The sequence below is a fragment of the Maylandia zebra genome, linkage group LG8 (assembly GCF_041146795.1).
Source record: "Maylandia zebra isolate NMK-2024a linkage group LG8, Mzebra_GT3a, whole genome shotgun sequence".
In the NCBI taxonomy this organism is placed as follows: Eukaryota; Metazoa; Chordata; class Actinopteri; order Cichliformes; family Cichlidae; genus Maylandia; species Maylandia zebra.
The window spans coordinates 11,482,771-11,500,042 of record NC_135174.1 but is presented as its reverse complement, the minus strand read 5'-3'; the positions used below and the strand labels follow the sequence as shown (position 1 = coordinate 11,500,042).

At 42.9% G+C, this 17,272-nt stretch overlaps 1 protein-coding gene across 2 annotated transcripts; it reads left to right on the top strand.

Moving 5' to 3' along the window:
- Positions 1–7,682: 7,682 nt before the first annotated feature.
- fscn2b (fascin actin-bundling protein 2b, retinal) lies at positions 7,683–16,698 on the top strand. 2 transcript variants are annotated; one of them, XM_076887316.1, is made up of 8 exons: positions 7,683–7,752; positions 8,551–8,725; positions 9,026–9,124; positions 9,246–9,972; positions 15,248–15,404; positions 15,707–15,828; positions 15,930–16,097; positions 16,223–16,698. In XM_076887316.1, exons 3-8 carry the CDS (start codon positions 9,032–9,034, stop codon positions 16,426–16,428), a joined length of 1,473 nt encoding a protein of 490 aa, XP_076743431.1. In that variant the 5' UTR covers positions 7,683–7,752; positions 8,551–8,725; positions 9,026–9,031; the 3' UTR covers positions 16,429–16,698. The 2 variants fall into 2 exon arrangements, with proteins under 2 accessions (XP_076743431.1, XP_004562411.1); XM_004562354.3 differs by lacking the exon at positions 7,683–7,752 and having other exon boundaries at positions 7,781–8,725.
- The last annotated feature ends 574 nt before the right edge of the window (positions 16,699–17,272 follow it).

Here is a 17,272-nt window from a genome sequence, read left to right as displayed (position 1 = left end):
AATCCCAAAAGGAGTCACTGCGGCTGGGTCTGTGAGGCCCACTGAGCAGTGCTGCCTCCGAGGGAGACACAAGCCCGAAATAACTGCTCTCGTCCAAACAGTAAAAGCTTTAGATGAAAAATAAGATTACATAGCATACTGGTGATTTATCTGTCTGTATCATAAACCATTACCACAGTATGAAATCAACATATATGAATGCAAAAAATCAAGGAAGGGTGGAGATTTCCACCTCTGGTTTTTAGCCTTATCTTATTTTGGTTTTGCTGACCACATTTCACTAACAGCCGCTTACATAGCTCAGGCAGCTTTCATGCAAAAAATAACTCTGATAAGCCTACAGCATGCAACTTGCCTGGCACCAGACGAGTTCAGGAGTCAGTTAAGACCATGGCAAAGAGTGGGGACGGGAATCAAACACTGATATGTCCAATGTATCGGAACAATATGTCTTCAAAGCTTATCAGCCCCTTTTACCAGTGCTGGCATGATTCGCTGAAAGTTGTTTATTTCAAAAACAGTTGTGTCAAACTCATGGCAGAGGAGCTATGTGCACAACACTTACTTCTTTTGACACAGATAACAAAGCACCTGTTTTGGGGATGAATGATCAATAACTGGACCTGTAATGGTACTGAAATCTGTGTAATCTCAAAGCCACATTCACCAGCTATGCCAGAAACATGACTCAAATGTGAAAACAAACAAACACATGCAGTCCTGTCAGTTTGCTTCGTTATTTCAGCTACCTCGAGGTTAAAAAAAAAGTTACCCAGTTTTGCCATTTGATACTGTCTAAAGATGAATGAGTCTCAAACAGGCTGCGGCTCGCTTCATTTCAATAGCCTTTGATTGACTTTACAGTGGAGGTTGTCACAGATTTTTCTGAAACATGAAATACTAAGACTACTGTGGTCTTTTTCTTAAAAAAAAAAAATTAAATCAACTTCCTGGTAAAATCTGAATCCGTCATCATTTCAATCAAACTGAAAGAACAATTATTTTGTTAGCATTCAACAATTCCCAGTGCAGCTCCTATGAGATTTTGACATCATGCCAATGTCAGAGCTTTTAAACTCTTAGGAGCTTATGCACTGCACTTTTTTGGGGGGTGGGGGGGGCATGGAGAATTACCATTTTGTAATTCGATTTGAGTTTAAAGTGTTCTGTGAGCTTCTTGTGGGCCCTGAGTGCTTCACTTTTTATACACTGCTTCACGTAGGTTTTTTTTTAACTGAAATGTGCTTTGATTTAAGCTAATTGAACATAGTCAACTTTAATAGTACTAAACTAGCACTAGAAATATTTTTCGATTTTACTAATAGATGTCCTAAGTTGCTTATGTTCCAAATGAAATGGATGTTTAGTTTTTTTCTTCCTTTGCTATCCGACCTTAAATAGTATTGAATGCTAGCTTCAGACAGAAGCTAGTGTTACTCCATTTAACTAAAATATATACTTTGCCATTGACAATTAATAAAAACCTTTTGCTTCCCGATGCACGGAGGCGGTCGCCGACCCGGTATGGAAGTCTTGATGGTCCACATGTTTGATTTGGTGAAGATGCCCTTCCTGAGGCAACCATCCCCTTGGGATCAAAACTAGGAGTGCACTGGCTTGTAAATGGTAAGTGGACCGTTTCTTATACAGAGCGTTGCTACTCTTCTTGAGCACTCAAAGCAATTTATACAACTTGTTTCATTCACTCATTCATGCAAGCACTTTTTTATAATATGTGAAAATACTTTCTAGATAGCATTTGCAAGCATTCATGCACCACTGAATGCATCAGTGCGCACTTGGGGTTCAGTATCTTGCCCAGGAATAGTTTGGCATACTGGAAGAACCAGGGATCAAACAACCAACCTCGTGATTAGTAGATGAGATGCTGAGTTGCGGACATGGAAAGTATAATCCAAGTTTTAATTCTGTCTTTTTTTAGGCCCAGACAGGTTAATTTGTCCAAGTAAGGGCTAGCCTTCTTTTCCAGCAATCCTGGCGTTAGTAGTTAAGCTTTGATTATACTTTACACAAGTCCACTAGGACCCAAGTGATGCACGAGGGTCCATGCTATCATCTGTATGCCTGCCAATTTTTTGTGACCATGAGGACTATTCCTGCGAAGACTTAATACAGCAATGCACCATCTGCGCATGTGGTCCAGGCAGTGGACTTCAAAGAAATATAACAGGAACAGCTATCTGTGTTCACAACAGAATGCAGTCAAGGCTCACCTGCATGGCTGGTGCAATACATAATAACAGGAATACGCTGCCATCATCATCGACGTTCAGTGCAAAAACAGTGTATGCTGTAATAGAGGTTTAATTGAAAAATAAGGTTCACCTAGAAGATTAACAGTTTGGTGGTTGTGTGATCAGGATGGCCTTGGATGGGGTCAGATTCCTGAATTATTGTTACAGTTTGTCCTTATTAAAAAGTGAGAAGGTAGCAAGTGCTGAGCTTGCAAATGCAGACTGTATTTATTATACATGGATGTAGCTTCCAGTTCTGAAAAGTGAAACAAATGTGCCGTAAATTTCTACTGTGTCCAAAGCTTAGCACATGGCAACTTACTGGGGCTGCAAAAAAAAAGACACCTAGGAAGCCTCTGTAAACGTCTTATTTAATACAGCACTTTGGACGTTATTAGTTTATACAAAAACTGTACAGCAGGCTGGTAAATCAGTTTATTCTTCACTGAGTGATTGACAAGTTGCAAGCCAATGAATGTGTAGTATAACTTGGTTTCACAGTCATATCCGCCTCTGCACTTGTGACATCTGGTTTAAAAAGCTAATCAGCTTTCACAAAGGGGCTGCAATCTATGCTTGCACACTCTGTGCTGCGAACAAGGTGAACAATCTCTGAGAATAAAACGCTTTCCCAAGTCCGCAGATTTTGTTGGTTTGAACAGTTTGTATAGTCAGATGCAGTGGTCTGGTCTCTTTGGAGACACTGGATGTCCCATAAGTGACATTTAAAATTGTCATTCACTGTAAATAGATAAAATATTAAAATGTTCTCAGTTAGCTTCCAATAGCCTTCCCAGATAGATAGAAAGATACTCACGCAACAATTCTATTTGAATCTCCTTGCCTGTTAATCTTTTGTAATATAATTAATTTATTAAAGGTTAACGGTCGTGTCACTGCACATATAAACACGGGCAAAGGCGCGCGCGGATATGTGTGTGTTGCGGTGGATGTTCAGTTTCGTGGGAGAGCGAGTCGGCTGGCTGCTTTGAAGATAAGGAAACATCGCAACAGACAACGTCTCGTGGAAACTGACTGTGACGCGGACTGACTCTTCACCCACATGTCGACATACAGTTAAATAATATATCAGAGAACCATGGTTTATGTCGCAATTTCGAGCCGTTAAGAAAGAAGAGGACCGGAGCGAAATGTCTGTTCTGAGTTCGCGCGCCTCCTGATAGATGTGAAGCGATGGCGCAAGCGGCCGCGCGGTTGCCCGCGCGAGCCCACGGAGCTCGCGAGAGGGATATTTCCTTTCCTCTCGGATAGAAAAACAAGACAGAGAGGGGGAGGGGAGGAAGGGGGAGTGGTTGAATGCTGAAGATTGGCCAATAACACGGAGAGATCGTTGATAGGCGGGTCTTAAATGCGGGGTCTCAGCCAGTGAAAGCTCGACTGAGGGTCCGTGCCCCCACGTGGGTGTTGAGTTCCATACGACAACGAGCGAGCTTTAGTCCAATCACGGCGCCACAAGGTGTTAATCTTGACGCGGATTGGCCCGCTGCTTTTCACAGAGTCCCCTCACTCATCACGTTTAGCCCATCGTTATTAACTCTTTCCTACCACACAGGAAGGAGCTACTCTGCCCATAAAACACAAACCCGCACTGTAATAGCCAAATGTGAATTAATGAATGATTCAGAGGCGGTTTGTTTTTAGAAACGCAATACATCAGTTAATCCGGACTGTTTCAAAGCCTCGTTTCAGACACATTTAAAAGAAAAGCGAGGGTAATATACTATACTACAGTAGAGCACATGGGGCTGCCCGGAGCAGCGCTGAACCCTTTCAAGCGTGTGTTGGCCTGATCATAATCAAATCAGCATGCAAGAAAACCAATGAGATTAAAAGCACATGAGAAGTGCATGCTTAGCAGTGAGGTATAACCCACATTCACACATCCAGGCACTAAAACCGAGGGTCAAACCTGCACTTATAATGCCACGTACAAGCGTGGTTATACGGGCGCAGCAAAGGGGCTCAGGTACGGTGACGACTCGAAATCACCGAAACTGGGGAAATACCCCCCAACTCCCCGCCCCCTTTCATTTTAATTGCGCTGGTGTTTTGCAGTTGATAAGGTTTGACGTGTTGATGCCTTTCAGTTTCTATAAAGTCTCGTCCGACCACTACCACCGCCCCCCATAAAGCAAGACACATTAAAAGCATTTTTTAAAGAACTTCATTGCCTCCTACCCCATGCAGTCATACAGGCACCAACACTGACAAACCAAGCATCAATCTTCTCTTTCGGTTTTTTTTGTCTTCGTAGCCTCCAAAAAATACATAGGCAAGGATCCTGTGGAGGAGCCGAAGTAGAAGGCTGACACCGCCCCTCCGCGGTGGCTTTGGGAATTAAAATTTCGAGCATGCAGTGTGTGTCAAGAGTCAGTGTGTGTGCATGATGATACAACTGTCTAATTATGCAAGCCATCAAAAAGGCCTTATCACAGCTGCTAATTGAATGAATTATTGAATGAATTATTGGATGATCATTCATTTATTTTAAACATGAGGGAAAAGTAACAAAAATTGCAAACTCATTTGCAACATGTGACATATATTGACATTGTTTTCAAAGGTTTCCACCTTTCTACTCAGCCACTGCGTGACCTTCTGAACTGCTCATCCCAGAAGTGCGTGTAAAGATAAGCGAAGCAGGGAAGAAAAAGGTGGACACAGGTAGTCTGATACGACGCAAGATGGGATGGAGAGCGCAAATTTTTACTATAAAGACGCTTGAGCTTTCATATTAACTACAATGAGCACATTTGGTTCATTTGCACTGAAAGAACTGCCCTTTTTCCCTTTACAGTCTCTGAAGTTGAAGTGAACTCTCAAGAGTTATTTACACCTATTCTTCCCGCGTTCCTGTCATGAAAAACAGGCAGCTGCAAAAAACAGATTCTGATTTAATAGTTCATTTTTTTCAGCTGCCAGAGGAGGAGTTAAATCTAAATCTAAGCAATGCAGGTACGTTTAGTTATTCTTAAGTGGGTAACTCTGTAAAAGACCCCCCTACCCCACCAATATTTGATAGAAAACTGGGTCCTCCTGCCAGGTGATTTACAGTAGTAAAGAACTGTATGTTGTCGCTGATGCTGTTGTTGCACAGCAGCAACAGCAGCTTTACAGCTTGTTTTGGTGTGCCTTTGCACAAACAACAAGGACAACCAGTGGACTTAAAGACTGATCCAGTTGATCTCTCTTTCATTCACTTCACAACCTCTGGAAATGAACTGAGCACGAGAGTGGGGAGAATGGGGAAGACTTGGAGATAAACAAAAATAAACAGATAAATAGATATTTTTTTAAAAAGTGGAGATGACTGCAGGAGGAAACCGACCAAAGGGTGACTGTGTATTTGTGGCTGTGTGCCTGTTAGGATGGGGTAAGAGCAGGGGGGACACTGTGGGGTATGCAGCAGCACCCTGCAGTCCCAAGTAATGGCAGAATAGAACTTAATAGGGTAGAAAAAGGCTGGAGGCTGTTAACTCAGAAACGGTCATTTTGAATTCCCCATTCTCTCTCTCCAGCACTTCTTTCCTGCTCCTCCACTTTTCCATTCACCTTGTATGTCTTTAACTCTTCCCATCCATGCCTGCCTGTGTAATTTCCCGATATCCTTAACCCACCTCCCGCTGCCTTCCTTCCTTTCCTTTCCTTTCCTTTCCTTTCGTTTCCTCCCTTCCTCCCCCCTATTCTTCATCTGATTCTCCCACTCCCTCCCCTCCTTGCTCCTCTCCTCCATCCTTCCCTGCTTCATCTCTCTCTTTTCCCGCCCTCCCTCCCTTACTGTGTTTCCTTGGAGGAGGTGTAATGATAGCTATTTGAGTGTCATCAGAGGATCGCTGTAATGGCTTCTAAAGCACCATCCCACGGTTGCCACGGTGAACCTGGCACAGCCGCTGTCCCAGAGTAAGAGGTGAAAAAAAAAACATCTGGTTGGGCTATGGACAGGCATCACCGTGCCGACAGCAGCAGCAGGAGCGGCGGCACATCAGCAGACGATGACGCAGCCCCCAGGGGCCACAGAGAGTGAGCTAATGATGCGTGGGATAGGATACATCTGAGGAGGAAGTACAGTACTAGTGATAATAGTGATAGTAATGAAAATAATAGCACTGATAACAATAACAGTTTATGGCTTTTTTGATTGGTGAGCAGCACGTCTGTCTCCCCCTCCCATCGCTTCCCCCCTCAGCCTCTGTGTTTGTACAGTTTGCCCGTTTTAGGCAGAACTGAAGACAAATGAAGAAGGGCAAAAGGTCGACTGATGATGATTTTTAACGATGGAAGTGTGTTATATCTGTTATTTTTCTGTTCTTATTAAAATATTACATGTACGCACGTGCATGCACGCTGCAGCAGGCTTTTTAGCAGCAAGAGATCCAATGAAGAGCAGGGTGAACATTTCTAAGAAGTGATTTTTATCCACATCATTGAGTGTGTTTAAGAAGACGCCATCAAATTTTCAATTGCTTGCGCCCAGATAGAATTTGTAGAATGAACTGCAAACTTATTTTCTCTGCTATTGCTTTTCACCTTAATGTCTCAGTTGTTGAATCAAAAAAACTCTCAAATACTGAAAATGATTTTGGCGGGTTTATATCGGACTGTGTGCAAAAAAAGGGATGTCCTCCATAGGTTAAGCAACAGAGCTCTGTGTGTGGTATAATGTGGATGTGAAAGTAAATAGTAAATTCGTTTTTTGCTTAGTTGTTTATTATTCTAAAAATTAGTCTTATTTTAATTTCTTTCTAAGATGTTTGCTTCTGCTTTGCATTGTGTCACCACCAGAAAGGCTTAAGGGAAAAATTGCACCACCCGCGTCCTTCAGAGCATGTGTATTTGCAAGCGTGTGATTTTGTGTGCAGTGCGCATTGTTCATTACATTTAGTGTAGTTCAAGTCTGGGTCAGGAAGAGTAAATCTTTAGGTGGGTGGTGTTTACTATGAACCCTGAGACCCTCCTCTGACCTTTGTGTGTATGTGTTTGTGTGTGCAGTGATGACATGTATGTTGCTGTGGGTCATTGCACCTATGTGTGCGTTTAAAGGCACTGACAAGCAGAATGGGCAGTGTGCGTGCGTGTGTGTGTGTGTGTGTGTGTGGAGGGGGGGTTAAGGGACTGGGGAGGGGTTGTGTCAGTAGATTAGCCAGGTTGGGATGATTGGGTTGAGGATTAGATGGATTCGGGAACAGACACGTCTGTTTACTCCGCAAAGAAGACTTACAATAGGCTGATTGGCAAGCTTGATTGCACACACACACACAATTGCAGGTGCTTATGCCACACACACACAAACACATTCATTCAAAACCCCATATGTTGATTAGCTTGTTATTGTTGCCTTTCTAATGCCCGCCATCTCCTTTCCTAAATTCAGTTGTAAAGTCCGACTCCCCCTGCCTCTCAGACATAGTTCCCACAAGGACTGACCCAGAGAGCTTGCAATCAGAGAAGGAGTGTAACTAAAGCCGAGCACGGCCAGGTAAGGAGAGCTGCACTCAGGCAACTACTCCAAAGGCACAGGGAGTGCTCTGGTTACACGGGGCTGTGTGTGTGTATATTTTGTTTGCATTGTTTCTACTTGCTCCTCTTTATGCGTCACAGAAAAAGGTGAAGTGCTGAGCTCGGAATAAGGTGCAGAGGCAGAGAAAGGCAGGATTACACACATGGCAGGTTAGAGAAAGGCGGTGAGAGAGAAGGAGAGGATGGGAGGAAAAAGCGACAGAGAGAGGCTTAAGATTACAGAGTCGAGCACCTTTTGTTGCTGAGTTCAGTTGCGATGGACCGCTTAAGTTTAGGGAAAGAGTGAAGGACTTCTTCAATCCTCTACCATAAAATTAGTAGGACTGTGGAGGATGTTATCCTTCGCTGATCAAACCTGTGCCTGATTTTTTTTTTTTTTTTTTGACGAAAAGAAAGAAAAGGAACCCCAGACTTCGAGGAAGGTGAAGAAGAAGAAGGTCAGAGTACTTGATGTGACTGATCTAAAGATAGTTGGCAAAGCAGCCAAAGGAGGAGCAAATGCAAAACCCCAGAGAAGTTTAGTAAGAGGGGGGAACAAGTGATTGAGCCTTCAGGGTGAATAACAAGTCATGCAAGAACAAGAGTTAAGCCGGACAAGAGAGCACTGTTCAGCACAAGAGAGAGAGGGCGAGGGTAGGCTGCAGAAGCAGAGATAAGCAGTCCACAGCAAAATTAGTCTACAGAGAAAGAGGGGTTGACACCGGACTGAAGAGAGATCAAGGTTGACTCAAGTCTTTGCTGCCTCTAACCTGATTAGGGAGAATAGTAGCGGCAGTGGAGGCGAGCCGGGAGACCCGATCAACCGAATGTGAGAGCCGGCAAGAGCAAAAAGAAAAAGAATTACAAGAGGACGCTCGGTGAAAGAAGCCTCTTAAATCTGGGAGCTGGAATTAGAGCCGTAGGAACTGCAGAGGGAAAGCCACAAAACCACAGTAAGTAAATTAGGAGGCTGTGGCTGGAAAAATGTGTAATGACGCCATGGGCGGGGGAAGGAATTTGTGGTCTTGGAAGTGCTTTATATACTGTACCTTAATGAATTGATTTCCTGCCTTTGCAACTTTTATATTTCATCATCCTCGTGACATCACCACCTACCATTCCACTTTTAAAACCCACTAGTCCTCCATTATTTCTGTGTTCAGTTTTACCTCAAATTAAGTTTCTTCCCCCTTCATCGCTAACTTGTTTCTCCCTTTCCACTCTTCTCTCTTCTTGCTCTTCCAATTCCACAGGTGAAAATGCCCACAAATGGGAACCGTCCTTTGAAGCTGCAGTTTGGTCTGATCAATCACGAGGGTCGCTACCTTACTGCTGAGTCCTTTGGCTTTAAGGTATAAAAATACAATAAGAGTGACAAACTATAAGGTGTCGATTTGCATTTCTGCTGGTGATGCTTTGCTGTTGGATCAGTATATGCAAGATTTTCAAGTGATACCTTTTCGTGCTTCTTAGGTGAATGCGTCAGCTCCCAGTCTGAAGAAAAAGCAGATATGGACTTTAGAGCAGGACTCCCAGGACAGCCAGGTGGTCTATTTACGCAGTCACCTGGGACGCTACCTGGCCTCCAACAAGGACGGCAAAGTCACCTGTGAGGCAGATGGCCACAATTCAGACTGTCGCTTCCTCATCGTGGCTCAGTCAGATGGCCGCTGGGCGCTGCAGTCTGAGCAGTACCTCCGCTTCTTCGGCGGCTCTCGGGACTACCTGTCCTGCTTTGCCCAGGTGATCACAGATGCAGAGCTGTGGGCAGTGCACCTGGCTCTGCATCCCCAGGCTAACCTGCTGTCTGTGGCCCGTAAGCGTTATGCCCACCTCTCTATGGAGGATGGGGAAATTGCTGTGCATCTGAACATTCCCTGGGGTGTGGCAGCGCTCCTGACCCTTGTCTACCAGGAAGGAAAGTATTGCCTAAAGACCTGTGACAGCCGGTTCCTCGGCAATGATGGAAAGCTCCTAATGGAGAGCGGGAGGGCCACAGCATACACGTTGGAGCTGAAGTGTGGGAAGCTGGCCTTCAAAGACTGTGAGGGGAAGTATTTGTCTCCCATGGGTCCTACAGGGACCCTGAGGTCCGGACGATGCTCGAAACCAGGCAAAGATGAACTATTTGACCTGGAGGAGAGTCACCCTCAAGTAGTTCTGACAGCAGCCAATGGGCGATATGTCTCCATAAGACAAGGTAGGAAAACACAGAAATATCAGAGGGACAGGATATTCTAGCGAATTAGATTTTATCCTAAATCCTTGCAATACACACACACACACACAAATTGCTCCCCTGGCAGCTTGCTAGTACCCTAAAGAATCCCACATGTCTGATTAAATGGACAAAGGCTGACCTTAGGTGCCATCGAGAGTGGTCACACAAGCTTTTGCTGACAGACACAGACCTATGTGCATACATAATGAAGGAGAAATTGACAGCCGATAAGGGATGCATGGTAATTATGGGTAATGTAGTCTGCACATCAAGTTGCATCAACAACACAGTACGTGGCTGCATGTCTCAAAGAAAACAAGATTGCTGGGGCTGATATGGGAGACTATCAGCCCCATCGTTGAGACCTGAGACAAGCACGTCATTTGTGTTCATGGCCGCTGGCCTACATCAGTATCGAGCCTAAACTAATAAGTTATTTTATTTAAATAACAGACTTAATGTGCATACATTTCAAGGAGAATAACAGAAGCAGACTTCTCAAGAACAACTTGCAATCACTTTTTATGTATTAAGAATAAAAAAGATGGTTCCATACTCCTAAAATATCAGATACCTCATTGTGAAATGTTCAGAAAAAGGGCCCTTTGTTTTCATTTTCTTTCACTAAATAATCTATTACAAATAGAGCTCTTTTCGAAAATCCCTTCTCAATCCTTCTCAAATGTACCTTCTGGCTTTGTTGGGCAATGTTGTTAACACGCTTTTACCCCTTGAGCTTACTGAAACAGCTGCCTGTAACCAATATACTGCAGAGTAATGCTCTGTTGATACTGTATTATGTATTTACTCTTCAGTCTTGTGATCGGGCTGTTGGAGGGGAGTTATTTGATCAGCGCGCAGGCACGACACCACACTACTGTACTGATGGATTACACCTGCTCCTCATTGACGTCGACATTAGGCTTTGTTTAGCGCAGCAGAAAAACTACAAAAACTATAATTGTGAGGGTTACATTACATGTGACTACAAATGCACTTGCATTAGGAGGGACTTGCACAGAGTTTCAATTGCTGATGGTCCAAAGGGCTTGCTGGTCTGATTTGAAACTGGATTTGGGGCAGATTAGCATACACCCCCCAGTCCTTGTCAGCATACTTGGTCATGACAGCCATCCACAGGCTGCAGATTCTTGTCTGCAGGGTTGAGTTACTTCAGGCCTGGGTGCTGTAATTGAATCTCCCCACCACTCATTGTTCCTGGTTAGCAGTGGGGGCTGCAAGCAGGAACCAAAGCATTGAAAACTGATTGGTTAAAGGGAAAGGAAGAAAATGGTTAAACCCTAAACATATATATGTAGCACATCACATGCATGCATGCAAGGATACTTTTTGCAGCATACTTTGTATCTGTTCTCTCCTTCCCCTTCCTACGCTTGTCCCGCACAAACAAAAGCTTTATCTTTCTTTGAGACACTCGCCCACTCACTACCATACCATCCTACTGCGGCGAGTGGTGAGATGAGGTGTGTTGAATTATTGATGAAGTTGGCCCCTGTTCCTGGAAGGCAAGGGTGGGAGGGGAGTCTGCTTTCAGAAACCCAAGCTTCCTCATACCTGCGGCCAAAACTTGTCCCCCACCGAATCCCGCTCTAACCAGTTAATCTAACCTGTTAACCTCAGCCTGAGTCAACCTCTATATGCTACTGGAAAGAAAAATCAAAGACAGAGTAAATATGCTCTATTTAGCAAGCTATGCCATTGTGACAGGTCATATTGCTTTTTTTGTAGGGTTTCAGTGGAAGGTGAGTGAATCAGATAAATTCTTAACCAGCATCAAACACTGAAGCAAGTGTGTGTTTGTGCTTTTCCTTGTATATAGTTTACAAGTGTGCATGTTTTAATGTGTCATACAGATCTGTTATCAAACCTCTCATCACGTTTCCTCGGGCACAAGGGGCCCGCTCTGCCCTGAATGTGAAAAGGAGATGACAGTCCAAATTTTCACAAACTTTTCAGGTCCACAGACACATAAAAGCACACATACCGTATACATGATCAGGCGTGCAGAGCTCAGTAACAGATAAGCCGAAAAAATAATTGGAGTGAAATGCAGTTGTAAAGGATGAAGAATTTAGAGAGAGAGAGAAATAAGGGACATGGGGATAGTAGCATCAGCTTACCATTAATAATTGACGCCAGAGCCATCTATCGTTGATGGATTAGTTAGGCCTGCTCCACTTGCAGGCTCTGTAAGACAACATCAGGAAGTGGAGCTGGTTCTGGGGTCTGATCCAAAATAATGCACTACTGAATCTACCTGTTTGTCCTCCAGATACACCTGAGAGTGTACTGATATGTGTGTGCTGTGCTTATTGTTTGATGACAACATCTCACTTCTTATCCTCAGATTGCTGGCTTGGATTTCAGTATATCTAATCTCCCTCCCTATCTGTTCTTCTTTTCTTTCTCTTCCTTCATCCTTCTCTCCTTCCTCTGCCTCCCTTTCTCTCATCTATCAAATAGCAGCTGTGAGGTCCCAGCTGAGCCCTGTGTGAAGATCATTTCTGGGTTGAATTAGTGTGAAATGGGCACATGGAATAGGTAGACAAAGCATGACATTGAGTTGGGATGAGAGAGAATGGGAGTGATAGGCCCCCAGGCATAGCTGAAGAGTGGAAGGGCTAAAAATTATGCTTCAAATGCACTTAAGATCAATGATAATTTCACCAGTTGTAAGACTTCATGATGCCACGTTTATCGGGTGTGAATAAGATGTGATTAAAGCATCCCAGTGGCTCAGTAACCATGACATCTTTGTCACGTGTCAGCCCCCTTTTCTCCTTCCAACAGTGAGATTTGAAATTAGCTGTAGAGTGAAGCAACAAAAAATTTGTCATCGGGCCTCTCACACATGCTGAATGTTTATCTGTCTTGGAGTATGCCAAAGTTATTTACATGCATCCATTATTAACCTTTAACCACTTGATGTCTTGATCATAATGAGCAGTTACAAGGTCACAAAGACGTATTCATTGCTGCACAAAAACCTCCTTGTTATTGCTTTGGTTGCTAGCAGTTTACCACAGTCACCCATAGTTTACATAGATGACAGCATCTTGGCAGCAAACACTTACAAACTACTCACTGCTACTGCTACATTTTTCTTTTTATAACTTACTGACCTCACCCACGGCTGGAGTCTCAGCTGAAACCTCAGCCCTAAGATTTTGGTCACTGCCCTTTTGTTTTTTTGGACACAGACGCTTGTTAGCTTATTAGCTTATTTGAGGAGAAGGTGAAGCACCAAGTTATCAGCTAATGCTAGCTAGCTTGGTTAGCTAGCTACATAAGTAAAGAGCACAGTTTGAATGTGCAAACACGGCCAGCTGCTAGTTGGTGCTTACATACAAATAAAATAATTGAATTTTGTTCACCTAATGGGGCAAAAAAAATTGCACAGCCTATTTGTACAAGTAATCTTAGAGCAGGCCCCAAAAACACCAATACAATAAACAGAGTTACAGTTCTGTGACTCAAATTAGTTGAGCAGGCAGCTAGCAGTTAAAGGGATCATTTTTGAGGTGGCTGATACTACCACGAAATGAGTTAACGGGGTAAAGTAGAACTCTTGTACTATCTTATGTGTCTTCTTAAGAGTTGGAAGAGAATCAGTCATTGCTATGCTCCTTGTCTCAGATTCAAGCCATTGCTTCACAAGGTTAACAGCTCAGCAAATTAGTAACTCATTCAGTGACAATGTACAACATGGTCCTAGGTGGAAAATTCAGTGTCAAACATTAATTTGTGCATGCATGTTACATACTAAACCACAGTGGTTAGTATCAAAGACACTTCTAGTGTAGTCTGACTTATTTCCTCTTGTTTTCCTCTTTTGCATGTAGATACAGTTCTATTTGACCTCAGGTCAGGGGGAAGCTTGTTCCAAAGAAAAGGACCACAGGAACTGAAAGCACACATTAGATCAAATTCTGGGAACAGTTAAAAAAGCTGGACCTTATACCCTCAGAGGTCTAAGCATAGATACTCATTATGGACCCTCGCAAGTTATTGTAACCCACTAGTGTAGTTTATTTATAACTAAACGGTGCCATTGGTTCTTTTGCATTTTTACCATGTTATCCCTCTGCTTTATCATCCGTGCTTCCTTCAGTTTGAGTTTTGAGAGGTTTTGGTAATTATCTGCACATCCTGCTAAGTGTGGACCATAAAATCCTCTGGTCTCTTCCTGTTTTTCCTTTATTCTTTTATTGAGGGGATTGAGGGATTGGACGGGTAGCACTCGAAAGCTGATTATATCAGAGCCCTGCTGTGAGGAGGGCAGACTGACAGGGCCAAAGGTGGGGTGAGGGTGGGAGGTGGGGCTTGAGGGGGGTCAGGGGGTACGCAGGAAACGATCGGGGAAGGGATGAAGGTGGAGAATGATGACCAGGGAATAGAACAGGAAGAGATAAGAGGCATGCAGATTAGTGTTGTTAAAGGATTAGGAAAATGTATTGAGAATACTCGGGAATGCATCTAATTTAGGCTTAGCCCTCTGCAAGCTGTCTTGCAGTTTGTGGCAAACTATTGTCTTCCTCTCTGCGTTCAGGACAGTGTTAAAATGTGGCAATCAACAAAATAACTAAAATATGTATAGACAAGAAGCAAATTATCTACTTAAAACTAATGGGTTACATTCAGTAAATAACAGAGGATTAATTGTAAAGCCTGTTTGCCTTTGAACCTAGAAGACAAAGTACCCAAGTAAGAGTTTGTCACAGCTGTTTCTGTTTCACGTGTAAATAATAGAAATACTAAAATAATAATAGAGATTTTAATAAAGTGTTTTTCAGTCACAAGTGAGATTTTTGTTCAGGTGTTAAGTGGTCTTGGTGTAATCAACACAAAGCCTCACAGTGAGAGTGTTGTATCTCTAAAACAGCTGATAACACTTTCACTTTAAGAAGCATCTTCCTGCCTTGGCATAATTATTTTGTTTCTCCATTTCCTGTATGCTCTTTTCATAACTGCATCCAGAGCTGCAATCACTGAAAATGTATTTACCCTCAGGAAGATATTCGAGGACGACACGTGGGATAAAGAGTGCAGTTTAAAAGATTTTTTAAAAATAACAGGATCAGATATAATTACAAGATCTTTTGTAGACCAAGCTAAACAAATCAGTGCGACTTCATTTTTAATCACAGTGTTTCTATAACACTAAAAACACCTCACATTTTCCAGCTTAAAGCAAAGTAACAGTGACAGCATGTGTTTATTTCGTCTCTCCCAGGAGTGAGCCTTGCAGCCAATCAGGAAGATGAGACAGACATGGAGACGTTTCAGATGGAGATTGACAAGGAAACCAAGAAGTGTACGTTCCGCACCAGCCAAGGGAACTGCTGGGCTCTGGTGGCTCATGGAGGCGTCCAGTGTACTGCAACTGAATTGTAAGAGAAGACTTTTATATGTTGTATAGAGAAAAATTAATGAATTTATCATTGAAAATGAGTCAGTTGGACATTTTACATTACATAAATTTGACTCATTGCAACTGATAATTAAGATGCAAGGGTTAACATAAGAGGGATGGTCAAATGAGTGCATGAGATAGCAAACAGGTGAATCACATAGAATGATAAATAACTGTTATGAAGGAATGATCCCAGCAAATTTAGGCAATTTTCGTTTTATTTTACACATTATCCAAAACACCGAACTTCAAAAAAGTGTGAAATCTTTTCCACCACAGGTCAGCAAACACCATGTTCTCAGTGGAGTGGCTTGGCCACAAGGTGGCACTAAAAGCCAGCAATGGCAAATACATCTGTACCAAGAAAAACGGCCAGTTAGTCGCTGTCAGTGACTCCATCGGTAGGAGGACAGTCCTTTATATTATAGCCCCTTTCTTTGGTAATTAAGAGGTGGCTCTTACCTCTCTTTTTTCTGATCATTACTATGTTGACTTTTGCCAGGGGATGATGAACAGTTCACTCTGAAACTCATCAACCGACCCATGCTTATCCTTAGAGGAGAGAATGGATTCATCTGCCACCACAGAAACTCGAACACACTGGATGCCAGCAGATCTGTCTATGACATTTTCACTGTGCAATTCAGCAATGGAGCCTACCATATTAAAGGTCAGCACATACATCAAACATACTTCTGGAAAAAGCCAGGTTGCTTAGTTTTCCTCTAATTTGCTTGTTTACTGCAATTTGTCTACTCTGTCTGACTTTGGTGTATTTACTTTAAACCCCTGCAGGTGCTGATGGCCGGTTCTGGTACGTTAACAGTGCCGGGCTGGTGTGTTCAGATGGCGAGGCCCCTGAGGATTTCACTCTGGAGCTCCTTGAGCACGGCCGTCTCGCCATCCGTGGCAAGAATGGCAAATACCTGCGTGGAGACCAGGGAGGCACTCTTAAGGGAGATGGACTCTGCCTGAGCAGCTCAGCCCTCTGGGAGTATTAATACAAACCAATATTAGTCCAAACCTGAGTCCTAGCTCATCTCATTGTTGGCATTAAGTGCTTAATGTGAATCTAAATCACTGTTATTCTTTTTCCTTTTGCAAAGAGCATTATTGAGAGAGGCTCACATAGCTAGGTGAACAAAGAGAGGACTGCATATGTATATATTAGGCCAAGAGAATCTCAATGAAGTGAACAGTGTTTTGAGTGAGGATTTTAACAATTAGTGTTAATGAACACTTCATGTTTTCACAGATTTAGTTATTAGTATGACATAACGTAACATGACATGACATCCTTTTATGTATATTCATCATTCCATCTATATCTTTTTTGCCTTTTAACCACTAAAAACAAGTATTACATGAGCAAGCCAGTAAAGTTGTAGTGTGGGCATGTAATGGTACCGTTCACTCATTAGGTCAAGTGACACAGGGTGCCATTTGAGGCAGACGCAGTCACCATTAGAAGTGATGTCACCCTCTAGGTGGGTGAAGTCATGCATGGTACTACTGACTGAGGTTATTAGGAGACGAGAGTGACAAGGTTTCAAATAGCTGCCTGTAGAAACAGAGAAAGACTGTACCCGAGACTCGTACTTGGAGTGTGTTTTCTTTTTCTTTTGTGAACACAGAGATTTTTAAAAATGCATATCTTGCATTATTTTGTTTAGGTAAAGATTGTTTTATCAAAATAAAGGAACCAGGGATATCATAAAAAGCTGAAAATATGCTTCCTTCCCATTAATGTCACAAAATTAGCAGTACTACATCATGTGAGCGTGCCATAGGAGTTAATAACACTATGACCAATTTCAAAGTGTTCCTTGTGGATTTATGATGGAC

Coding starts and splice junctions, on each gene's coding strand:
- fscn2b (XM_076887316.1), top strand. CDS start 9,032: ATGCCCACAAATGGGAACCGTCCTTTGAAGCTGCAGTTTGGTCTGATC. Junction 9,125..9,245: donor CTGAGTCCTTTGGCTTTAAG/GTATAAAAATAC, acceptor CGTGCTTCTTAG/GTGAATGCGTCAGCTCCCAG. Junction 15,405..15,706: donor CAGTGTACTGCAACTGAATT/GTAAGAGAAGAC, acceptor TTTCCACCACAG/GTCAGCAAACACCATGTTCT.